At 45.8% G+C, this 18,452-nt stretch overlaps 1 protein-coding gene across 1 annotated transcript in view; it reads right to left on the reverse strand.

Annotated features, from left to right (window-relative positions):
* Positions 1–17,995, reverse strand: part of LOC139539114 (zinc finger protein GLI2-like) — a 28,309-nt gene extending 10,314 nt beyond the window's left edge. The window contains exons 1-5 of the mRNA XM_071341899.1: positions 17,813–17,995; positions 11,194–11,395; positions 10,498–10,699; positions 7,128–7,238; positions 6,694–6,825 (exon numbers count right to left, since the gene is read on the reverse strand). Coding sequence (XP_071198000.1) covers positions 6,694–6,825; positions 7,128–7,238; positions 10,498–10,699; positions 11,194–11,395; positions 17,813–17,819 — 654 coding nt within the window. The 5' untranslated portion in view covers positions 17,820–17,995. The remainder of the gene's footprint in view (positions 1–6,693; positions 6,826–7,127; positions 7,239–10,497; positions 10,700–11,193; positions 11,396–17,812) is intronic.
* Positions 17,996–18,452: the final 457 nt, after the last annotated feature.

Raw genomic sequence — 18,452 nt, forward strand, 5'->3', positions numbered from 1 at the left:
TGCAGCAATACTTTGCCCCGACAAGAAAGAGCTGTTTGAAAATGTTTCCCTGTCAAGACAATCAGTGACACGGCGTGTTGTGGACATTGCAGAGAATATGGAACAACAGTTGAAAGACAAGGTAAAGGATTTCACCTATTTCTCCTTGTACCTGGATGAGAGCAGTGATGCACGTGACATGGCACAGTTGTTGATGTTCTGACGAGGCATAACCTCAGACTTTGAAATTACAGAGGAGCTTGCTTCAGTGCAGTCAATGAAGAGCACAACCATAGGGAAAGATTTATTGGAGGAGGTTAATAAGTGTGAAGCAAAGCTGGGACTGAGTTTTGAAAAGTTATCCAGTGTGACCACCGATGGGTGCCCAAACTTGACAGGAAAAAACGTTGACCTTTTGAAAAGGACACAAGATCAAGTAGCTGAGCTGAGCCCAGATCAGAAATTATTTTCCTGCATTGCATTATTCATCAGGAGGTGCTCTGTAAATGTGTTTTGAAAATGAACCATGGTGTGGATACACCATGGTTCATTTTTATCACTAAAGTGGTAAACCTCATAAGAGCAAAATCTTTAAACCACAGGCAGTTTGTCTCACTGTTGGAAGAGACAGAGTTGGGTCATGCAGATCTCCCCTACCACACAAACGTGAGATGGCTGAGTTTGGGGAAGGTGCTTAAAAGGGTGTGGGGCCTGAAGTCGGAGATTGCTGAGTTTTTGCAAATGAAAGGAAAATGTGGATTTCACCTCAACTGCAAGAAAAAGAATGGTTGGCTGATTTTGACTTCACAGTGGACATCATGGCCCTCATGAATGAACTGAATTCCAAACTACGAGGAAGGGCCTTTTTGCACATCAGATGTACAGCCTTGTCAAAATTACTCCTCCTGACCCGCCAAGTAGAAGCCAACAATCTCACCCACCTTCCGACACTACTAGTCTGTTCCCTATCAGATGACCAGCGGGAGAAGTATACATCGCTGCTGCGTGCTTTGAACAGTGAGTTTTCTCATCGTTTTGAGGATTTCAAAGTGTTGGAAAATAACATGCTGTTGGTTTCCGCTCCTTTCACCTTCAATGTAGATAACGCTCCCACTGACCTGCAACTTGAGCTTATCGATCTTCAGTCTGATGCAGTGATTGGATAACTATTCAAAACAATGTCACTGACGAGGTTCTATGCATCTCTCGACGACAAAACTTTCCAAAGATTAGGAGTCATGCTCAGAAGATGTTTGCACTGTTTGGGTCAACCAATGTATGTGAACAGACATTTTCAGTGATGAAATATAACAAGTCAAGAAACACATCATCATCTCTTACTGACTCTCACCTCTCAGCAATCCTGCCCATAGTGACGTCAGAAACTATACCTGACTTCACTGCTCTAGTCAATGCCCATCAGAGACTTCACTCCTCACACTGATTGAGTAGTTTAAATGTAATGTTGAGCTCTCTCTTTCTTGTGTTTTTGTGCATACCCGTTAACAAGAGTTCTGTCCATGGTGCTGAATGCTGTCACGTTCTGACCATAGTTCTTTTGTGTTTTCGTTGTTTTAGTGTTGGTCAGGACGTGAGCTGAGTGGGCATTCTATGTTGTCTGTTTCTATGTGGGGTTTCTTGTTTGGCCTGATATGGTTCTCAATCAGAGACAGGTGTTTTGCGTTGTCTCTGATTGGGAACCATATTTAGGTAGCCTGTTTTGTGTTGGGGTTTTGTGGGTGGTTGTCTTCTGTCTTTGTGTCTATGCACCAGATAGGACTGTTTCGGTTTTTCACATTTGTTGTTTTGTAATTTTGTAGTGTTCACGTTTATCGTCTTTATTAAAACATGTTGAACACTAACCGCGCTGCGCTTTGGTCCTCTCCTTCGTCCACAGAAGAAAGTCGTTACAAATGCACAGTGTACTTTTCCCTCCGTGTAGTTCATTGCATGTTTAATAATGAAAATACCTTCCAAAAGGAGAACATGGATGTGGTTTATTTCTGTGCATGTTAAAAAAGTAAAATAAGTAGCATATCTGGACGTGATTTACAGTAGATATATCTGTCAAAACAGTCATACACATGATGTATAATCCTGTAATATGATTCTGGCCCGCAATAGCAAAAATATATTCTAATGTGACCCTCCATGGAAAATAATTGCCCAGGCCTGATCTACACTGATTGAAGTGGATTTAACAAGTGACATCAATAAGGGATCATAGCCTTCACCTCGATTCACCTGGTCAGTCTATGTCATGGAAAGAGCAGTTGTTCCTAATATTTTGTACACTGTGTATATGCATACGTTCTTTACTTGAGGATTTCAAAAACATGACAGTGATTGAACATAAATGTCTAGAGTTACATTCTATTGAGCTACAGAAAACTAACTAACAATGAAAAACACTGATTTCTTGTTTCGAGGGAACTGCCTGTCTTTCATAGAAGTGTGTGGTCAGGAGGTCAGGAATAGTCACTCTGTCATTCTGATGTATTGTCTAGGCACGCAATGCCACTTGGTAGGATTACCCTGTCTGGTGCCCCTCCATTTCGACTAAGCCCTTAATTACAGTATATCCTGTCCTTTAGGCCCAGACAACCCGAATACTCATGTTACACACACACACACACACACACACACACACACACACACACACACACACACACACACACACACACACACACACACACACACACACACACACACACACACACACACACACACACACACACACACACACACACACACACACACACACACACACACACACACACACACACACAACCACATGGAAAATATTCACATCCCCAGGTAAACCACTTCATTTCCTCTGAAGCCTGTACTATACCTTACTTATGTGGCCACTGTCACAAGCAAGAAGCAAATGGAGCAAGACTCCATCCCCTCTTCAAGTCGGTTACATCCCATATGCCACCCTATTCCATAAATAGTGCACTACTTTTGACCAGAGCCCTATAGGGAATAGAGTGCCATTTGGGATGCAGATGTATACCCACTGACTCGGTTAGCGGTTGAGGATCATTCCTACCCAGTTCTTTTTTAGAGAAGGAGGAGTGGATAAAGAAGTGTGTGGCCTGCAGAAGGATTACATTTTCAGCCATGTACTCTTCATTCCCGTTACATCTGCTCCTGCCACGCCCTCTACTTCTCATCCTGTGTCTCCCTAACCTGCCGCTACTCCCCCAGTGCTCTCTCCCTCTCTCTCTCTGTGTGGGTGTATCTGATTGTGTGTGTGGAGAAAGGTGTGCTGGAGTCAGAGCAGATCCCCACCAGCTGCAACCTGTTCCATAATCAAAACCTCTACAAATACTCAGCCCTGCCACTTCCACGTTGCCAGATCGTAGCCTTTGCTCAGTCAGTCTGCATTTCAAGCCGTTTGTTCCTGCATTGATCTTGTTATCCTGTGGTGCCTGTTTTCCCTAGCCTGACACTGCTCTTATCTCCGCTACAGTTCCGTCCGCTCTGACTCTGGTCCCTGTCTCCAGTCCCTCGTCTCATCAGTCCTGCTTCCCTGCCCTGGACCCCTGCTCTACTGCTTCCTTGGATTCCGCTCCGGACCTGCTTACCCTGCCCCTACTTCCCTTGCCTCAGCCGCAGCCTCAGTTCCTGGTTCCCTGCTACCCGCCAGAGCTCCCCCTGGCCTGCACCCCATCTCCCCCCGGTTTTCAATAAATACCTTGGTTACCTTATCCCTGTCTCTTCGTTTGAATCTGCACTTGGGTTCACCTGCTCCACCCCACGTAACAATACCATAGTGAAACCATAATATGAGGCTACAAAGGAAGGATTAGTTTGGGTAAATAGAACCTAGAAGCGCTATGCCATAATTTAGTATTTTTTCAAGGTGTGTGATTTCACTGGTGAGAACATTGTGTGAAACCTTGGATCTACAATACAGGGGCATGTGTACAGTAATGTAGATGAAGATATAAAGTCCTATCAAACTCTTAGCAGCAGACTCTCAGCTATTACATCTAAACCTACCGAGATATATAATTAGAAGTTACTGTAACAAGAGACTCATTCATAAATACATTATTTTATAACACTGTATTTACAATTGACATATACTGTTAGTATTTTCCTTCCTGGCTGCCTAACCCTTGTTCCAGAGAGTTGTGGTATGTTCTTTGCTTCACCTTGTCCATCCACACCCCACGCCCTACAATCTACACCCTACAATCCACACCCCACGCCCTACAATATACACCCTACAATCCACACCCCACGCCCTACAATCTACAATCCACACCCCACGCCCTACAATCTACACCCTACAATCCACACCCCATGCCCTACAATCTACACCCTACAATCCACACCCCACGCCCTACAATCCAGACCCCACGCCCTACAATCTACACCCCCCCGCCCTATAATCCACAACCCACGCCCTACAATCTACACCCCACACCCTACAATCCACACCCTACAATCCACACCGCACGTCCTACAATCTACACCCCCACGCCCTACAATCCACGCTCTACAATCCACACCCTACAATCCACACCCCACGCCCTACAATCCACAACCCACGCCCTACAATCCACACCCCACACCCTACAATCCACACCCTAGAATCCACACCCCACACCCTACAATCCACACCAGCAGGTCCTATCTCTGTTTTCTGTTCCCCTCAGCCCCTGACAGAGCAGCAGAGTAGGGGGATGGATGCTGGAACTAACTTGGTCTGGACTAGCCCTCTGTCAGGACAGAATGGGGTCGAGGGGCTGGGTGGAAGGAGGAGGGGGAGAAGTGAGAGGGTGGAGGAGGAGAGGTGGGTGAAAGGGGGAAAGATGGGGTAAAAGGGGTTCTTAGTTGGCTCTCCTCCTTGACTTGCCTTGTCAGAACAGTCTGGGACCAGGGTGCTGAGAGTGGAGGGAGAGGGTGGAAAGGGGGGAGAAAGGGGCTCCAAGGTGAATCCACTCCTGACCCGTAACACTGGGAGTTAGAGACTCCAGACCATTGCAGACTCAACTCAGAGACTCCCAGTCTGGGTACTGGGCTGACACATGCCCCTTGCCACCTGTCTGTCAGGTTGGGGAAACCCAATTGTTAATCACAGCCTATGGGAGTGGAGCAGCAGAAAAGGCTGCGTCGGGAGTTTAGTGGAGAAGAAAGGAATAACAGAGTTCAAAGGTCAGAGGTTAGAGCCAGGGGTTCGGGGTTACAGCTGCAGGGCCATTAGTGTACCTATGTCTCCTCAGTCACAATCAACAGGCTTCATTAACCCTGTGCGTGTCCACCACAGGAAAGGATCAACAGCTGTGACCCCCAACCCCTGGCTCTGACCTGGCACTGACTGGTTAAATCTTAAACTTGACGCACTGACTCTAACCCTGCACACTTCAAGGATGAGCAGAAGAGGCCGTTTTGAACTTTATTTTATTTTTTATTTTTTTAATTCAAGGTCTTTTGGACTTTTTCCTGTATCTGTATGCCTCTCTCTCTGTGCCTCTGTCTGTGTGACTCTCTCTGTGTGACTCTCTCTCTCTCTCTCTCTCTCTCTCTCTCTCAAAACATGGTTTCCATGGTTTCCATGTGTTTGATACCATTCTGTTCACTCCATTCCAGCCATTATCCTCCTCTCACCAGCCTCCTCTGATTGGCATCCCATGTCATTGTAATAGCGGAGAAGAGTTCATTTCTTGAAGAGTGTTGTCATACATACCTTAAGCTAGATGAAACAGTACTGAGAGTCAGAGGCATAATGCCCTCGAAGCCAGTGCTTGGAGGATATACTGGCACGGGTGTTGATAGGCCCGAGATGAAGTCGAGGGCTGGCAAACTGTGCCAATACATCCCCCAAACACCGGCTTCGAGGGCATTATCACTTTTATATTATCATTAAAAACATTATTTTGATGAATTTATTCATACTATTTCATCCTTGCACAAGATATAGTCCTTTTTTGCTAGCTAGCCGACTACGGCTAACTTACAGTCACGTTAAACAGTGCAGCCAGAATAATAGCAAAGTAGCTGCATTTGCGTTTGTTTAAGCTACTTTCTAGTGACATTTATTTGGATATATCCATATCGATGAGCTAATGATGCGCGATTTCACTTGGCATAGAAAATGCGCTCTCTCGTTAGGACACTGTTGTTCGGTGGAGCTAGCCAACAACACAGCTAACACAATCACTTCAAACTGAACCTGGAAAGACTGCAAACTTGCTGCACTTTGTTTCGTTTTGCCTGTTTTCTACTGACATTTATTTGTATACACTGTATATCCATAAAAATTATGTTGATCCATGATTTCGACTGGCTGAGAAAAGCTGCCTGCCTGTCTGTCTCATCCCAACTCCTGACCCCTACATGTTCATTACTATAGTACAGCTAGAGATCGAATACTGCAACATTGTTTCAATACTGAAACAATGTTGCAAATGATGGAGAGACAGACAGCAAGGTTAATACAAATCTCCACCGTTGAAAACGAAATGTTAGTCTAAAAGAAATGGGAGTTAATGTCTAGATGCTTTTTACAGTGGAGATCAAGTTTATAAATTGTCTGGCTGGATGGATTGCCAGGGAGATGGAACAGAGTAAATAGGCATTTCAACCTCATAGCTTTAGCCGGTGGTAACCTGTGGAATAGACACCGGCTGCAATGTGGTTTTAACCAATCAGCATCCACGATTAGACAGACCTGTTGTATAATTTCTAATAACTCACGTGAACGAGCTGGTCCTGGGTGTCGTACTCCTTGGTGCAGCCGTCCCAGTGACAGTTGGTCTCGTAGACAGCCTCTGGCTCCTGCTTCCACTCATCTTTATCCCGCTCCTCACTCAGGTCCAGGACATGCTCCTGTGGACCAGAGGACTCAGTCAGAGAGGGGTTCATGACTGTGTCTGACGTGCATGCATGCACACAGTATGTGTGTGTGTGTGTTGACAATAGCATATCGCTACCAACTATACTGTACTATTCTGCAATTGCTTATCTGCTTCTTGATGATCTAAGATTGCTTTTACACAACTCGCTGTAAAGATAAGAAAAAGCAACAACACAGTTCGTCTTATTGATCTAGTGTAAAAGGACCCGGTATATTATATTTCTGTATGCCATTTATAAAGATCAATTAAGTGAGAGGTCGTGGGGTCCCAAACCTGAGAGCACGGTGATATGGACCGGGGTCCCTCTGCTTCTATCTTGACCTTGTGCCTCTTGGTGATCATGGGCTTGACTGTGCTGCTCACCGCCGGGTCGCCACCAGCATTCTGCAGGAGAGAGAAGGAGTTAGACGTTAGAGAGACACAGGCTATACCAGCCTTCTGAAGGACATACTGAAGAGCGAGAGGTAGAGTTCAGATAGAGTGGTCCTTTGTGGCTCAGTTGGTAAGAGTGTCGAGTTCAATTCACACAGGGATTACATACAAAATGTCTGCTAAGTGGCCAAATAGAAGAAGGAGTCAGAGAGTTACGGTGCTCTGGTGCGAAGAGATGGAGGCAGCGTGAAGATAACCCAGAGTGGCTCTGGCTGACTGGCTCTGTTCTATGGCAACATGATGATGTGAGGGTTGGTTGGTTCCAGAGACAACCTGAGCCAGCCAAGCACCAGGCTCAGGGCACATAACTCGTATAGCGACCCACCACAGAGAAACAGTTTAGACTGCTTTATGAGAGTCAGCCAGGGGAAAAATGAAAAGAAATGATTACCCACACTGCAACGCTCAGAGCTTTGATCCTCCAACCAACTCTTAACACGACAGACAGACAGGCCTTTTAAAGCCTCAGTCACAGGCTCTGAGGAGGAGACACTCAGTGTGTGTGTGTGTGTGTGTTTAAGCATCATAAGAAAATATATGAAGGGAGGGTTCGGAGTCAGTGAGGAGGGGTCTCTCTAATCTCCAAATCTCACCCAGCAACTACACTACAGTACAGTACAGTACAGTACAGCGCTGACTGTGCTTCTGGGATCTCACTAACACTGACTTTTTTGGCTGGAAACCAGGGGAAATGTGGTTCTGTTCACTGTCAAGCTGAGGGGGAATTCAGCTCTCTCTGCCTGTGTGTGAGTGTGTGTGTGTGTGTGTGTGTGCGCATGTGTGTGTGCGCGCACATTAGTGTACTAAAATAGACATAGTGATGGAATATATGGGTGTCTGTGTGTGTCTGAGGGGGAGATGGTAAATGAGGGGGAAGTTTACATTCATAGGGACCATATTGTATACAATAAGTTGATAAAGGAGACAGAGGAAACACTTCTAAGAACTGAGACAGATAAAAACAGCTGCTAGTGGGAGGGAGTCATCCTCCAGCTGAAACATCTCTCACCAAAAACACTTGACAGTTTATGAGAATCTTGGGTTGGATTAATTTAGCATGACATCATTTTACCAATAACATAACTTGTACACAATGTACATATAATTCATGTTAGAGAGCTCTGGGTGTTCGTTAGGGCATCTTCACTTCATTTCAGTACATCTTGTGTTTTGTGTCAACTGAACATGACCCCAGATTCTGTGAGATGACAGATGTAGACTATTATTATATTACCCCTGTCTGTCTGTTTAGCAGGGATACAAACTTGTCACCTTTCAGTGAAATTCGCCGTTTTGAGTGTGTGTGTGTGTGTGCGGGGGGCTTTGGATCACTACTGGCTGTAAGCGAACGAGCGATGCGCGTTTGGAGCAGTACTGTCTGTATCCAAGGCTCAGCCAATCGTTTACATAACAACAGAAATCAGAGCAACAAGCGACTGAAGAGACAACCATCAGCGCGCGCTCTGGAAAGGCAGCTTGCCAGCTACAGCAGCGCGTCTCTGAACGATAACGAAGAGGTAACGTTAGATGAGAAGCCTGACCACGGTTATGAAGCGTACTTAATGAGCTGTAACCGAAAAACAACTGGCATTTGGAAAGTTTGAGGTGAGGGAGAAAGTGGTGGAACAAGTATTTGCATTGTTAAATATCTTGTTAGCTGGATTGAATTATCCGTAGCTAGCCAGAGAAATGTTTGAGCAATATTAGCCAACATATCTGATCAAATAATTGAGTTATGGTGTGAAAATTAGCTTGCTAATAAAGTCAGACAGCTAACGTTACAACATCAGATGAGCTAACATTAGTAACCTAACCAATTCTCTATAGTATTGTAGCGACCCGCACAGACAGCTGTGTGTTATGTGTTAGGCTATTAGTTGGTTGTGTTGTATTTCCCAGTATCCAGTGTTCGCGGGGTTCGAAATGCCAATCAACCTGCTATCTGCCAATCCCGGGAATGCCTGGAATGTTCTGATTCCGGGCATCCTGATGGTTGGCGGAGTGGCGTGGAGTGGGGTTGGGCAGGGGGATGGAGCATTGGAAGTTAATTAAGACCAGGTTTAGCCTTTGTTCTTTCTCTTACGTCTGGCCTTCACAAGAGAAGGTCACGGTTGTTTTATAGGGTATCCTTCATTTATTTGGCGTGGGCTACGGCCAAACAGTAGCCTGTGTGAAGTTGGGTTAATAAACCGTAAATTCGTAAACTCAATCCTCTGTCTGGACAATTGTTCCTTTATGATCCAGTTAGGTCATTACAGTATTAACTGGTAACGTATACGACTCCTTGCCGTTCCTCAAGTTATAACGCGTTAGTTGCTTACTGGACCCTGACATTCTGTGTGAAATGTTAACTAGTTAACTAGCTAACTAACTATGAGGCATTGCTTGTTAAACAAGTGGATTCAGGGATCAAGTGTAGCTGGAGCTGTGCCTGGTTTAAGCTGGATGCCACCATAGAGGTGAAAGGAACACCACACACTTTCCTGCTTTCACACTTTTGCTGGGACATTGTAGAACAGATGTCCACAGACAGAAAGTGTACAATGTAGTAATGTGCAGTGTAGCCCAAAGATATTGTTTTTGTTGTTTTGAATTTGACAGTAACACGTGTGAGTGAGGGGAGATTATAATTTGTTTTACTCAGTGAACGTTATTTTTGCACACAGTTTTGAATTTGACAGTAACACATGTGAGTGAGGGGAGATTATAATTTTTACTCAGTGAATGTTATTTTTGCACACATGCAGCCTTGTGCACTTGATCGATGTCAACTATAGTGGCCACTATAATAGAGCAAAAATGGAATGCCTGTTTCTTTCATTCTATTTCTACTTTAAGATGTTTTTTCCCCAAATGCAATATTTAGATGTGTGTGGTCACAAGCGTTCTATTATAAAGGCTGTCATGGCTAACTGCATTATTAGTGTATTGTTCTTTCTCAAGAGTGTAATTTGCCGTAGAGTCTAGGCAACAAATAACATTGGATTGCTTTTTATTTTAATTTTTTTTATAAATCTGTGAGTTAGGTTCACATTTACCACTTTTTATTTTACACACAGAGACTGATCATGTAGATCATATTCTTTGTTGTTTAATTAGTTAAAACCTGCATTCCCCCTAGCAGGGATTTTTTGCATGTTTCAGTACAACAACAAAAAAAGTCACCTTTTTGGGCCCTCAGCAGTTTGCATCCCTGGATTAGGAGACTCACCTGGTTGGACTCAGAGCTGGAGGTGTTGTGGGTTGTGTTGAGTGCGGAGGCTGCAATGGCGTGGGCATGCTGGCGGGCAGCGAAGGAGGGCGAGGGCTGGATGAGGGGAGGGGTATGGCCGAACGCACTCAGGCCTCTCTGTTGGTTGAACAGCTGCTGGTATGCCATGGGGTTGATGGAGTGGGGGAAGGTGAACGACGGACTGGGAGAGGAAAGGGAAGGACAGTTATTAGCGGATCCACTCCATTTACAATAGCAAGAGACAGACATAACTCCGCTATAGGCCTGGACATAAGGTTGAATGCTGTGGCGATTGAGTGAACGAGTGACTAGTGTATGTGGAGCCCTTCAATAGATGTATAGATATGTGAAAGTAATAAATACTCTAACATTTAAAGATGAGAAAAGTTAGAATACCTTGTAAGTTTTCTTTGAGTGAGTGACTGGTGTAATGCCTTGTGTGTGTGTGTGTGTGTGTGTGTGTGTGTGTGTGTGTGTGTGTGTGTGTGTGTGTGTGTGTGTGTGTGTGTGTGTGTGTGTGTGTGTGTGTGTGTGTGTGTGTGTGTGTGTGTGTGTGTGTGTGTGTGTGTGTGTGTGTGTGTGTGTGTGTGTGTGTGTGTGTGTGTGTGTGTGTGTGTGCGTGCGTATGTATGTATGTACAGTATGTGTGTGAATGCATGTGTGTATGTCCTGCACCTGATGCCGCTGACTGACAGGTGTCCGTAGGAGCTGCTGGCTGCAGAGCTGGAGCGTGAGTTGTTGATGTAAGCCACCAGAGAGTTGGGCGAGGTACGGATCATGGTCTGCAGGTCGATGCTGGCGTCTGAGAGAGGGGAGATGGACAGGGCTCGCTTCCTGTTCAGCCTGGGGGTCAGTCTGGGGCTGGAGAACCTGGACACTGCAGAGAATGAACACAATCAATCAATCAAATGTATTTGATAACTGTTTAACTGTTGTCACTAGTCATCATCTGTTTTTAGATGAAAGCAGCACAAATATTTTCTCCAGAGGCGTTCTAGTAGAGGTCATTGTGCTGCTAGTCTGGTCTAGACTACAGTACAGTCCCCCCTCAGTCTGTTAATGTCTGTGCTCCAAATGGCACCCTATTCCCTATATAGTGCACTGCTTTTGACTGGGCTCTGGCATAGGGCTCTGGTCAAAAGTGGTGCACTGTATAGGGAATAAGGTGCCATTTGGGACGCGGACTATCTCTCTCCAGCATCTCTCTCATACAACCCTCCTTCTCCCCTTAAAGTTCACATCCTCTTATGCATAATTAATCACTTGCAATCATTTTCTGTAATTATCGTGATAAGAATCTCACCGAGTCAGTTGCATTTCAGCAAGTTAAATAGAGGCAATTTAAACACATTTATTTGAGAATACCATTAAAAGAATGAGGCATAGCTACAAAGGGCAGAAGTCAACCTAGAGAGTTGTGGAGGGCTTTTCCTAAGCTGTTTTTGGAGCATGAACATTACAGTAAAATAAAACACGTTTTGCCCATGAACTGTTGTTTTGTACTTTGTGGTAACTTTAACCCTTTTATCACTAATTCCCTCAGGTGGTGTTTGATACTAACCCTTATTCTCTATAAGAATGCATGTAGACATACTAAAACCACGTAGTTCTGTGTACGTCATTTTGACTCCTGTGTTCCAGTGGCAATGGGTGACAGCTACTGTAGGGAGAGATGGAAAGAGACAGAGGAGGTGATAGGGGGGAGTGGCTAAGGAATACAGGGTAAGGGTAGAGGGGAGTGGCTACCGGGAATACAGGGTAAGGGTAGAGGGGAGTGGCTAACTGAATACAGGGTAAGGGTAGAGGGGAGTGGCTAACGGAATACAGAGTAAGGGTAGAGGGGAGTGGCTAACGGAATACAGGGTAAGGGTAGAGGGGAGTGGCTAACGGGAATACAGGGTAAGGGTAGAGGGGAGTGGCTAACGGAATACAGAGTAAGGGTAGAGGGGAGTGGCTAACGGAATACAGGGTAAGGGTAGAGGGGAGTGGCTAACGGGAATACAGGGTAAGGGTAGAGGGGAGTGGCTAACGGAATACAGGGTAAGGGTAGAGGGGAGTGGCTAACGGAATACAGGGTAAGGGTAGAGGGGAGTGGCTAACGGAATACAGGGTAAGGGTAGAGGGGAGTGGCTAACGGAATACAGGGTAAGGGTAGAGGGGAGTGGCTAACGGAATACAGGGTAAGGGTAGAGGGGAGTGGCTAACGGAATACAGGGTAAGGGTAGAGGGGAGTGTTGGCCAGCTGCTGTGGGTCAACAGGTGCTGAGCATTAGCCCTGGTGTGAGGGGACAGGACACAGACCAGGGCAGAGGACTGAGGGTAGTACTCATCTGGAGGGTTATTAGGCCTAACAGGGGGCATCATCAGAGGTGCTGGCAACAGGAAGTTCTTAATAGCTCTCATCCCACCTCGCCAAAACACGTGCCCCGTCACACACAGACACGTACACACACACCAGCCGCCAACATGTCAAACACACCACTGTCAACCTGCTTTATTGGGTAAATTAGTGATCCTTCCTGTATGGATGGCCGTATGGATCCAGAGACCACTATACTATTCCAAACCTACGGCCATAAAAACTGTAGTCTTATACATGGTGTGTTTGTGTGTAAAAACTTAAGTCTTACGTTTTCAAACTATTACGTTATAAAAGGCATATGTGAATAAAGAGCTGCAGGATAGAAGGACTCTGGCTGCTCTATGAAAACTAACTGTAGAGATGTAAGAGATATTTATGAAAGAGTTGGCAAAAACAACAAACGGTCCATAGGAATGTTCCTCTATGAAGCTAATAAATAAATGTGTCATGTATCATTAGGCGTGTTGAGAAAGAGGGGGGTTTGTCTCAGGGGAGAGGGGGAAGAGAGGGAGTAGAGGGGAGAGGGTTGATACCCGAATACAGCGGCGGGTTTATAGTTCTCTAGAAAAGTTTGGGGTGGATTTACATTGAGTCTAATGGCTCTTTCTCTCTGCCTGGGACTGGGCTGGCCCATTGTGGAGCCGCTTGTGTGTGTGTGCGTGTGTGCGCGCGCGGTGCAGCGGTCCTATTAATCTCTGCTTACCACAGAACTGAACCTCAGGGGAGATGCTTATTAATGTGCCACTTAATAAATCAGGAAACCAAACAGGGTACAACTCGCAGCCTGGCAAGGCTGGCGCCTGCCTCACCCCCTTGGCACCTATCCCAAAAGACTGCCTCATACCTCCTACCCTCCAACCCCCATTACCCAGACATGGTCTCACCCCCTTTCCAAAAGACATACCTACAACCTCCCCCAAACCCCACCCCTATGCCCCTAAACAAACTGTAGTCATAAGCCCCAAACCCAAACCCACCACCACACACCCCTACCCTCAGACAGGATCTCAAACCCTCTCATACCTTATACCTCCAACCCCAAAATCCCCCTCCGTATCCACCCCTAGACAAACTAGTCTCTCCCTATGCAATTCAATACAACTTCATTTTCCCCTTAAGAGTCCCTAGCTAATGTGTTAGTCAACAGTGTGTGCATGGGAGCAGTGTTCGCTCCTCTAGCCTGGATCTGGCACACTAAGGATACACTCCTCCTGGGCCTCCGTGTTAGAGACACAGCGTACAAGGTCATTGCTGCGTCTGCTCTGCTAGAGGTCACTCAGGCAACACTCACACGGCGATGGAGTGTTTTATAGGTGGCAGGGCTCTAATTTAGGGATACGCCAGGTTCCGGTAGCGGAGAGTGAGAAACCAGATGTTCTATGAGGCGGGATACGCCGCGGGGAGGTGGCAAAGCGCTGGCGGAGAGATATGTCCTGTTCTTTAGGTCTAGGACTCTCTGTGGGAGCAGAGGAGAGCAGAGTACGGGGAGGGTTGGCTATAATTGGGGGATCTGGGCTCATAATTACAGGCACTTCAGTGCACATTCACCAAAAAACGAAAAGGGGGCAGAGTGATTATTTTAAGCATCTGCCTTGCTGTTTTAATTGAAATGGCTTTGTGGAAAATCAGAAAACTCTAATTGGAGGGTAGTTATCCTTTACCCCCCGTCCCTCCCCACCAACCCCAGTACAGCCCTAAACCAAAGCCCTCCGAATGAGAGTTGGCACAGGTTCCACACACAGCACGGCACACAAAGGTAGTCTCCCTTTGTTCAGTGTAACAGTTTGTATGGGATCAGGAGAGCCAGTGGAGCCCTGTGGAGGGCCTGGCTTTGTTGGGTCATTAGTTAGGAGTGTTGATTCACTACATCCGCTGCTTTCTGGCTCTCTCTCTGGTCTCTCTTTCTCTGGACTCTCTCTCTCTCTGGTCTCTCTTTCTCTGGTCTCTTTTTCTCTGGTCTCTCTTTCTCTGGTCTCTCTCTCTCTCTGGTCTCTCTTTCTCTGATATCTCTTACGCTGGTCTCTCTCTTTCTCTGGTCTCTCTCTTTCTCTGGTCTCTCCCTCTGGTCTCTCTCTCACTGGTCTCTGATATTTCTTTCTCTGGTCTCTCTCCCTCTCTCTGGTCTCTCTCTCTCTGGTCTATCTGGTCTCTCTCACTGATTATAATATTTTTTGCATGATTTCGGGTTTTGATGATTTTTGAAACATTAAAGTCACTATGCATTATGTGGGTTGAATGCTGTAACAACACAGAATAAAACAATTAAGTCCCATAATGGTAGTGACGGACCATGTGTGAATAACCATCAGTTATTCACAGTACTTTACTTTAATCAAATATGTCAGTTGTTGTGTATATTACATTTGTTTTATTTGATGACTTTATTATTTCATTCCAAGTCATCATCTCATCTCTATAGAGCTGCTTCCTATGCTGTTGGACAAAAATCCCAACTTTAGTAGTTCTTCAAAGTAAATAAGGCATACTTTTATGTCTGCTGAATAACAATACCTTGCGAAGCAACTGCTCTGTATCCCCTCTTGATCGCGCATTCTTCTTTCTCTTACATAGCAGGCATAAAATAAACACAGACTGGACAAGTAGCTGCTGCGCTATGGATTATGGTCATTGCAGTTAAAAATCACGTTTTCTGCGCTAAACTATGTATAACATTGGCCTGTTGGAAACTACAACTCCCTACTACATTGCACAGTTCGGGCATGATCTGATTTATCTCTAGAGAAACAGCAGCTCAAAAAACTGAACAAAATGGAATCCAATAAAATGTAACAGACATCAGTCAATTAGTTTTCTAAAAACCAAAAAATAACCAACATTTTGGTTTAATCGCTCAGAACTACTCTCTGGACTCTCTTTCTCTAGTATAGTTGCTATACAGTGGTTCCATTACATCCACTGCTGCCTCTCTCAGGTGACCCTAGACTGAGGTGAAGCATGCAGGCCCAGGCGTTGATCCTGCGAGGCGAGGGAGAGGCCCAGCGCGATGCCCAATCGCCTCCCTGAACTACACCCCAGCCTGGGTACCAGCCAGCCAAGAGCCCCAGCCCAGCCACCCCAGCTCCGCTCTGCTCTCCTCCGAGTGGTGAGGAATGTTTATTTTCCCTGGTAAATCTCTCTAATACCATCACTGCACATTTTATTAGAGGAGGCTCGCTGCGATGATTCCCCTATGAGCCCCTAGTGGCCTGCTAAAGCCAGACGTGTGTGTGTGAGCACATGTCTGCTGGGTGTTCATACAGTAAGTGTTTGTGTATGTAGTCAAACCAGGGGGACAAGATCCCCCTCCTTCTCTGTCCCTCCCTCACACCCCCCCCCTCATCCCCAGATGTATTTTTCCTCTGACTAGATGGAAGATATTTACTTTGGCAGCAGCTATTGTCATAGGACCTTCAGTTTATTTTCCCGCCAGCAGGTTCCTCTACGGTTAGTTCTCTACGACCTGTCCCCCCCCCCACCCCCCCATTATCAAGACTGTGCATCATGCACTGTAATCTGTAGGACTTTTTTTTTTAAATACACTGAAACACATTTGCTTTGTGTCAAATGTTTAAAGAACCTAGTCAGTTCTTTCAGATCAGTGCAATAAAGGAGAAGTGAGGAGACAGATTGTTTAGACAACTGAAAAAGCTTACCCTCGACCCTTAGTTTGGTGATGTACTGTATGTGTTCTGCTGGGTGCTGCAAGTTTGGCCCACCATCAGGCTGTGTAACAGCATAATATCCCCCCTTGGTTTGGCCCACCATCAGGATGTGTAACAGCCTAATATCCCCCCTTGGTTTGGTCCACCATCAGGATGTGTAACAGCCTAATATCCCCCCTTGGTTTGGTCCACCATCAGGCTGTGTAACAGCATAATATCCCCCCTTGGTTTGGTCCACCATCAGGATGTGTAACAGCATAATATTCCCCCTTGGTTTGGCCCACCATCAGGCTGTGTAACAGCATATTATCCCCCCTTGGTTTGGCCCACCATCAGGCTGTGTAACAGCATATTATCCCCCCTTGGTTTGGCCCACTATCACGCTGTGTAACAGCATATTATCCCACCTTGGTTTGGCCCACCATCAGGCTGTGTAACAGCATAATATCCCCCCTTGGTTTGGCCCACTATCAGACTGTGTAACAGCATATTATCCCAGTGATACGCTGTGTGCTGTGTTTGCATTAGGCTGTGTTGTCGAAGCCTGCGGTTAGTTACTGACAGATGTACTGACAGATGTATTTATTTGCGTGTTCATCCACCCAGGGGCCCATCTCTTCCCCTTTATCTATCAGAGATCACTCATAACATAACATGTCACGTGCAATAGATTTACTTTAGGTTTACAAGGGGCTTTAGGGAACAAGGCCCAACTGGCCTCTGCCTGGTCTGCTGGAAGTGTCTGCTACTAGAGGGGGAAATTGGTCTTTGTTGTTTTAGCGGAGACTGTTCTTTCAGCCTGCGTGTCGGCCCGCCCGTCACATGAACGTGTCAGAGCACGCCATTGGCATGGACACGCATTTGGCACGGCAGTGAAGGAGAGCGTTTCGGCACGGCCCACACTAACCGGCCGACCGACGGCAGGCAGGATCTGCTGGTGTTTGTTTGTAGGCCTGTCAAAGCAGACTGCATGTAGACTACATGGCACCCATGTCTCAGTCAGTCACACAGTAGGCGGAGGAGAGGAGCAGAAAGCTACTGTCTGCGTCCCAAATGGCTCCCCAATACTGTATAGTGCACTACTTTTGACCAGGGCCCATAATGTGTTCTTAGAGAAAGCATTACTACTTACTTAGCTACTCCCCTTCACCCTTAACAAAGGGACCCAAAAATGTTAAAGGATGCTCACACAGATTATTGTTCAGATTATTGACTGTTATTATCAATTGTTGTACACAGTATACAATTGCCAACGTATAGAATACAGTACCATGCATGGAGACAGGGTTGCATGGTCTTTCCTGAGCAGTTAGCTCTGGTAGACTGGACTGGACAGCATCAGGGTGACATGTTTAGTGTAATTTAACCATGTTCCTGAGAAAAAGACAGAGAGAGTGTCTGGTTTATAGGTCTGCTTAATGGCAAGCTGTACAATTGACAGTAAATCCATACATTTAGCCCTATGGCGATACGAGGATACCAGACTGTCTTAAACTCTACTCACCGGCACGGCAGAATTTTCCATAAACACATTTCTCTCTTTTATTAACAACGATCACTATTTTATAGTTCAACCTTAAACCTCTAAGCCCACTCTCTCATGTCTGCAGCACTAATAGGAATAACTGGTAGGGAAAATAACCAGCCATACTTTTACTTTGGGTTCACTGAGGACTCTGCCCTTGTGGTAGGTCCAATGGGTTTATTAGAGCATAAACTGATTTTGAAATAAGCATATAAATTTTATTTTATTTTATCAGAGCAAAGCTTCCAAAACAAACGTTGGGGTCTCGATGCATATGTATCGCCCTCTCTGCTGATAAATGAGTCTCTTTATTCGCCAGGCTGTCTACTGAGCCCCTGAGCCATTAGATGGCTGGCTGGGTCAATACAGAGGCTGTGTGTGTGGA

This window comes from Salvelinus alpinus, chromosome 14 (genome assembly GCF_045679555.1).
Source record: "Salvelinus alpinus chromosome 14, SLU_Salpinus.1, whole genome shotgun sequence".
Taxonomy (NCBI): Eukaryota; Metazoa; Chordata; class Actinopteri; order Salmoniformes; family Salmonidae; genus Salvelinus; species Salvelinus alpinus.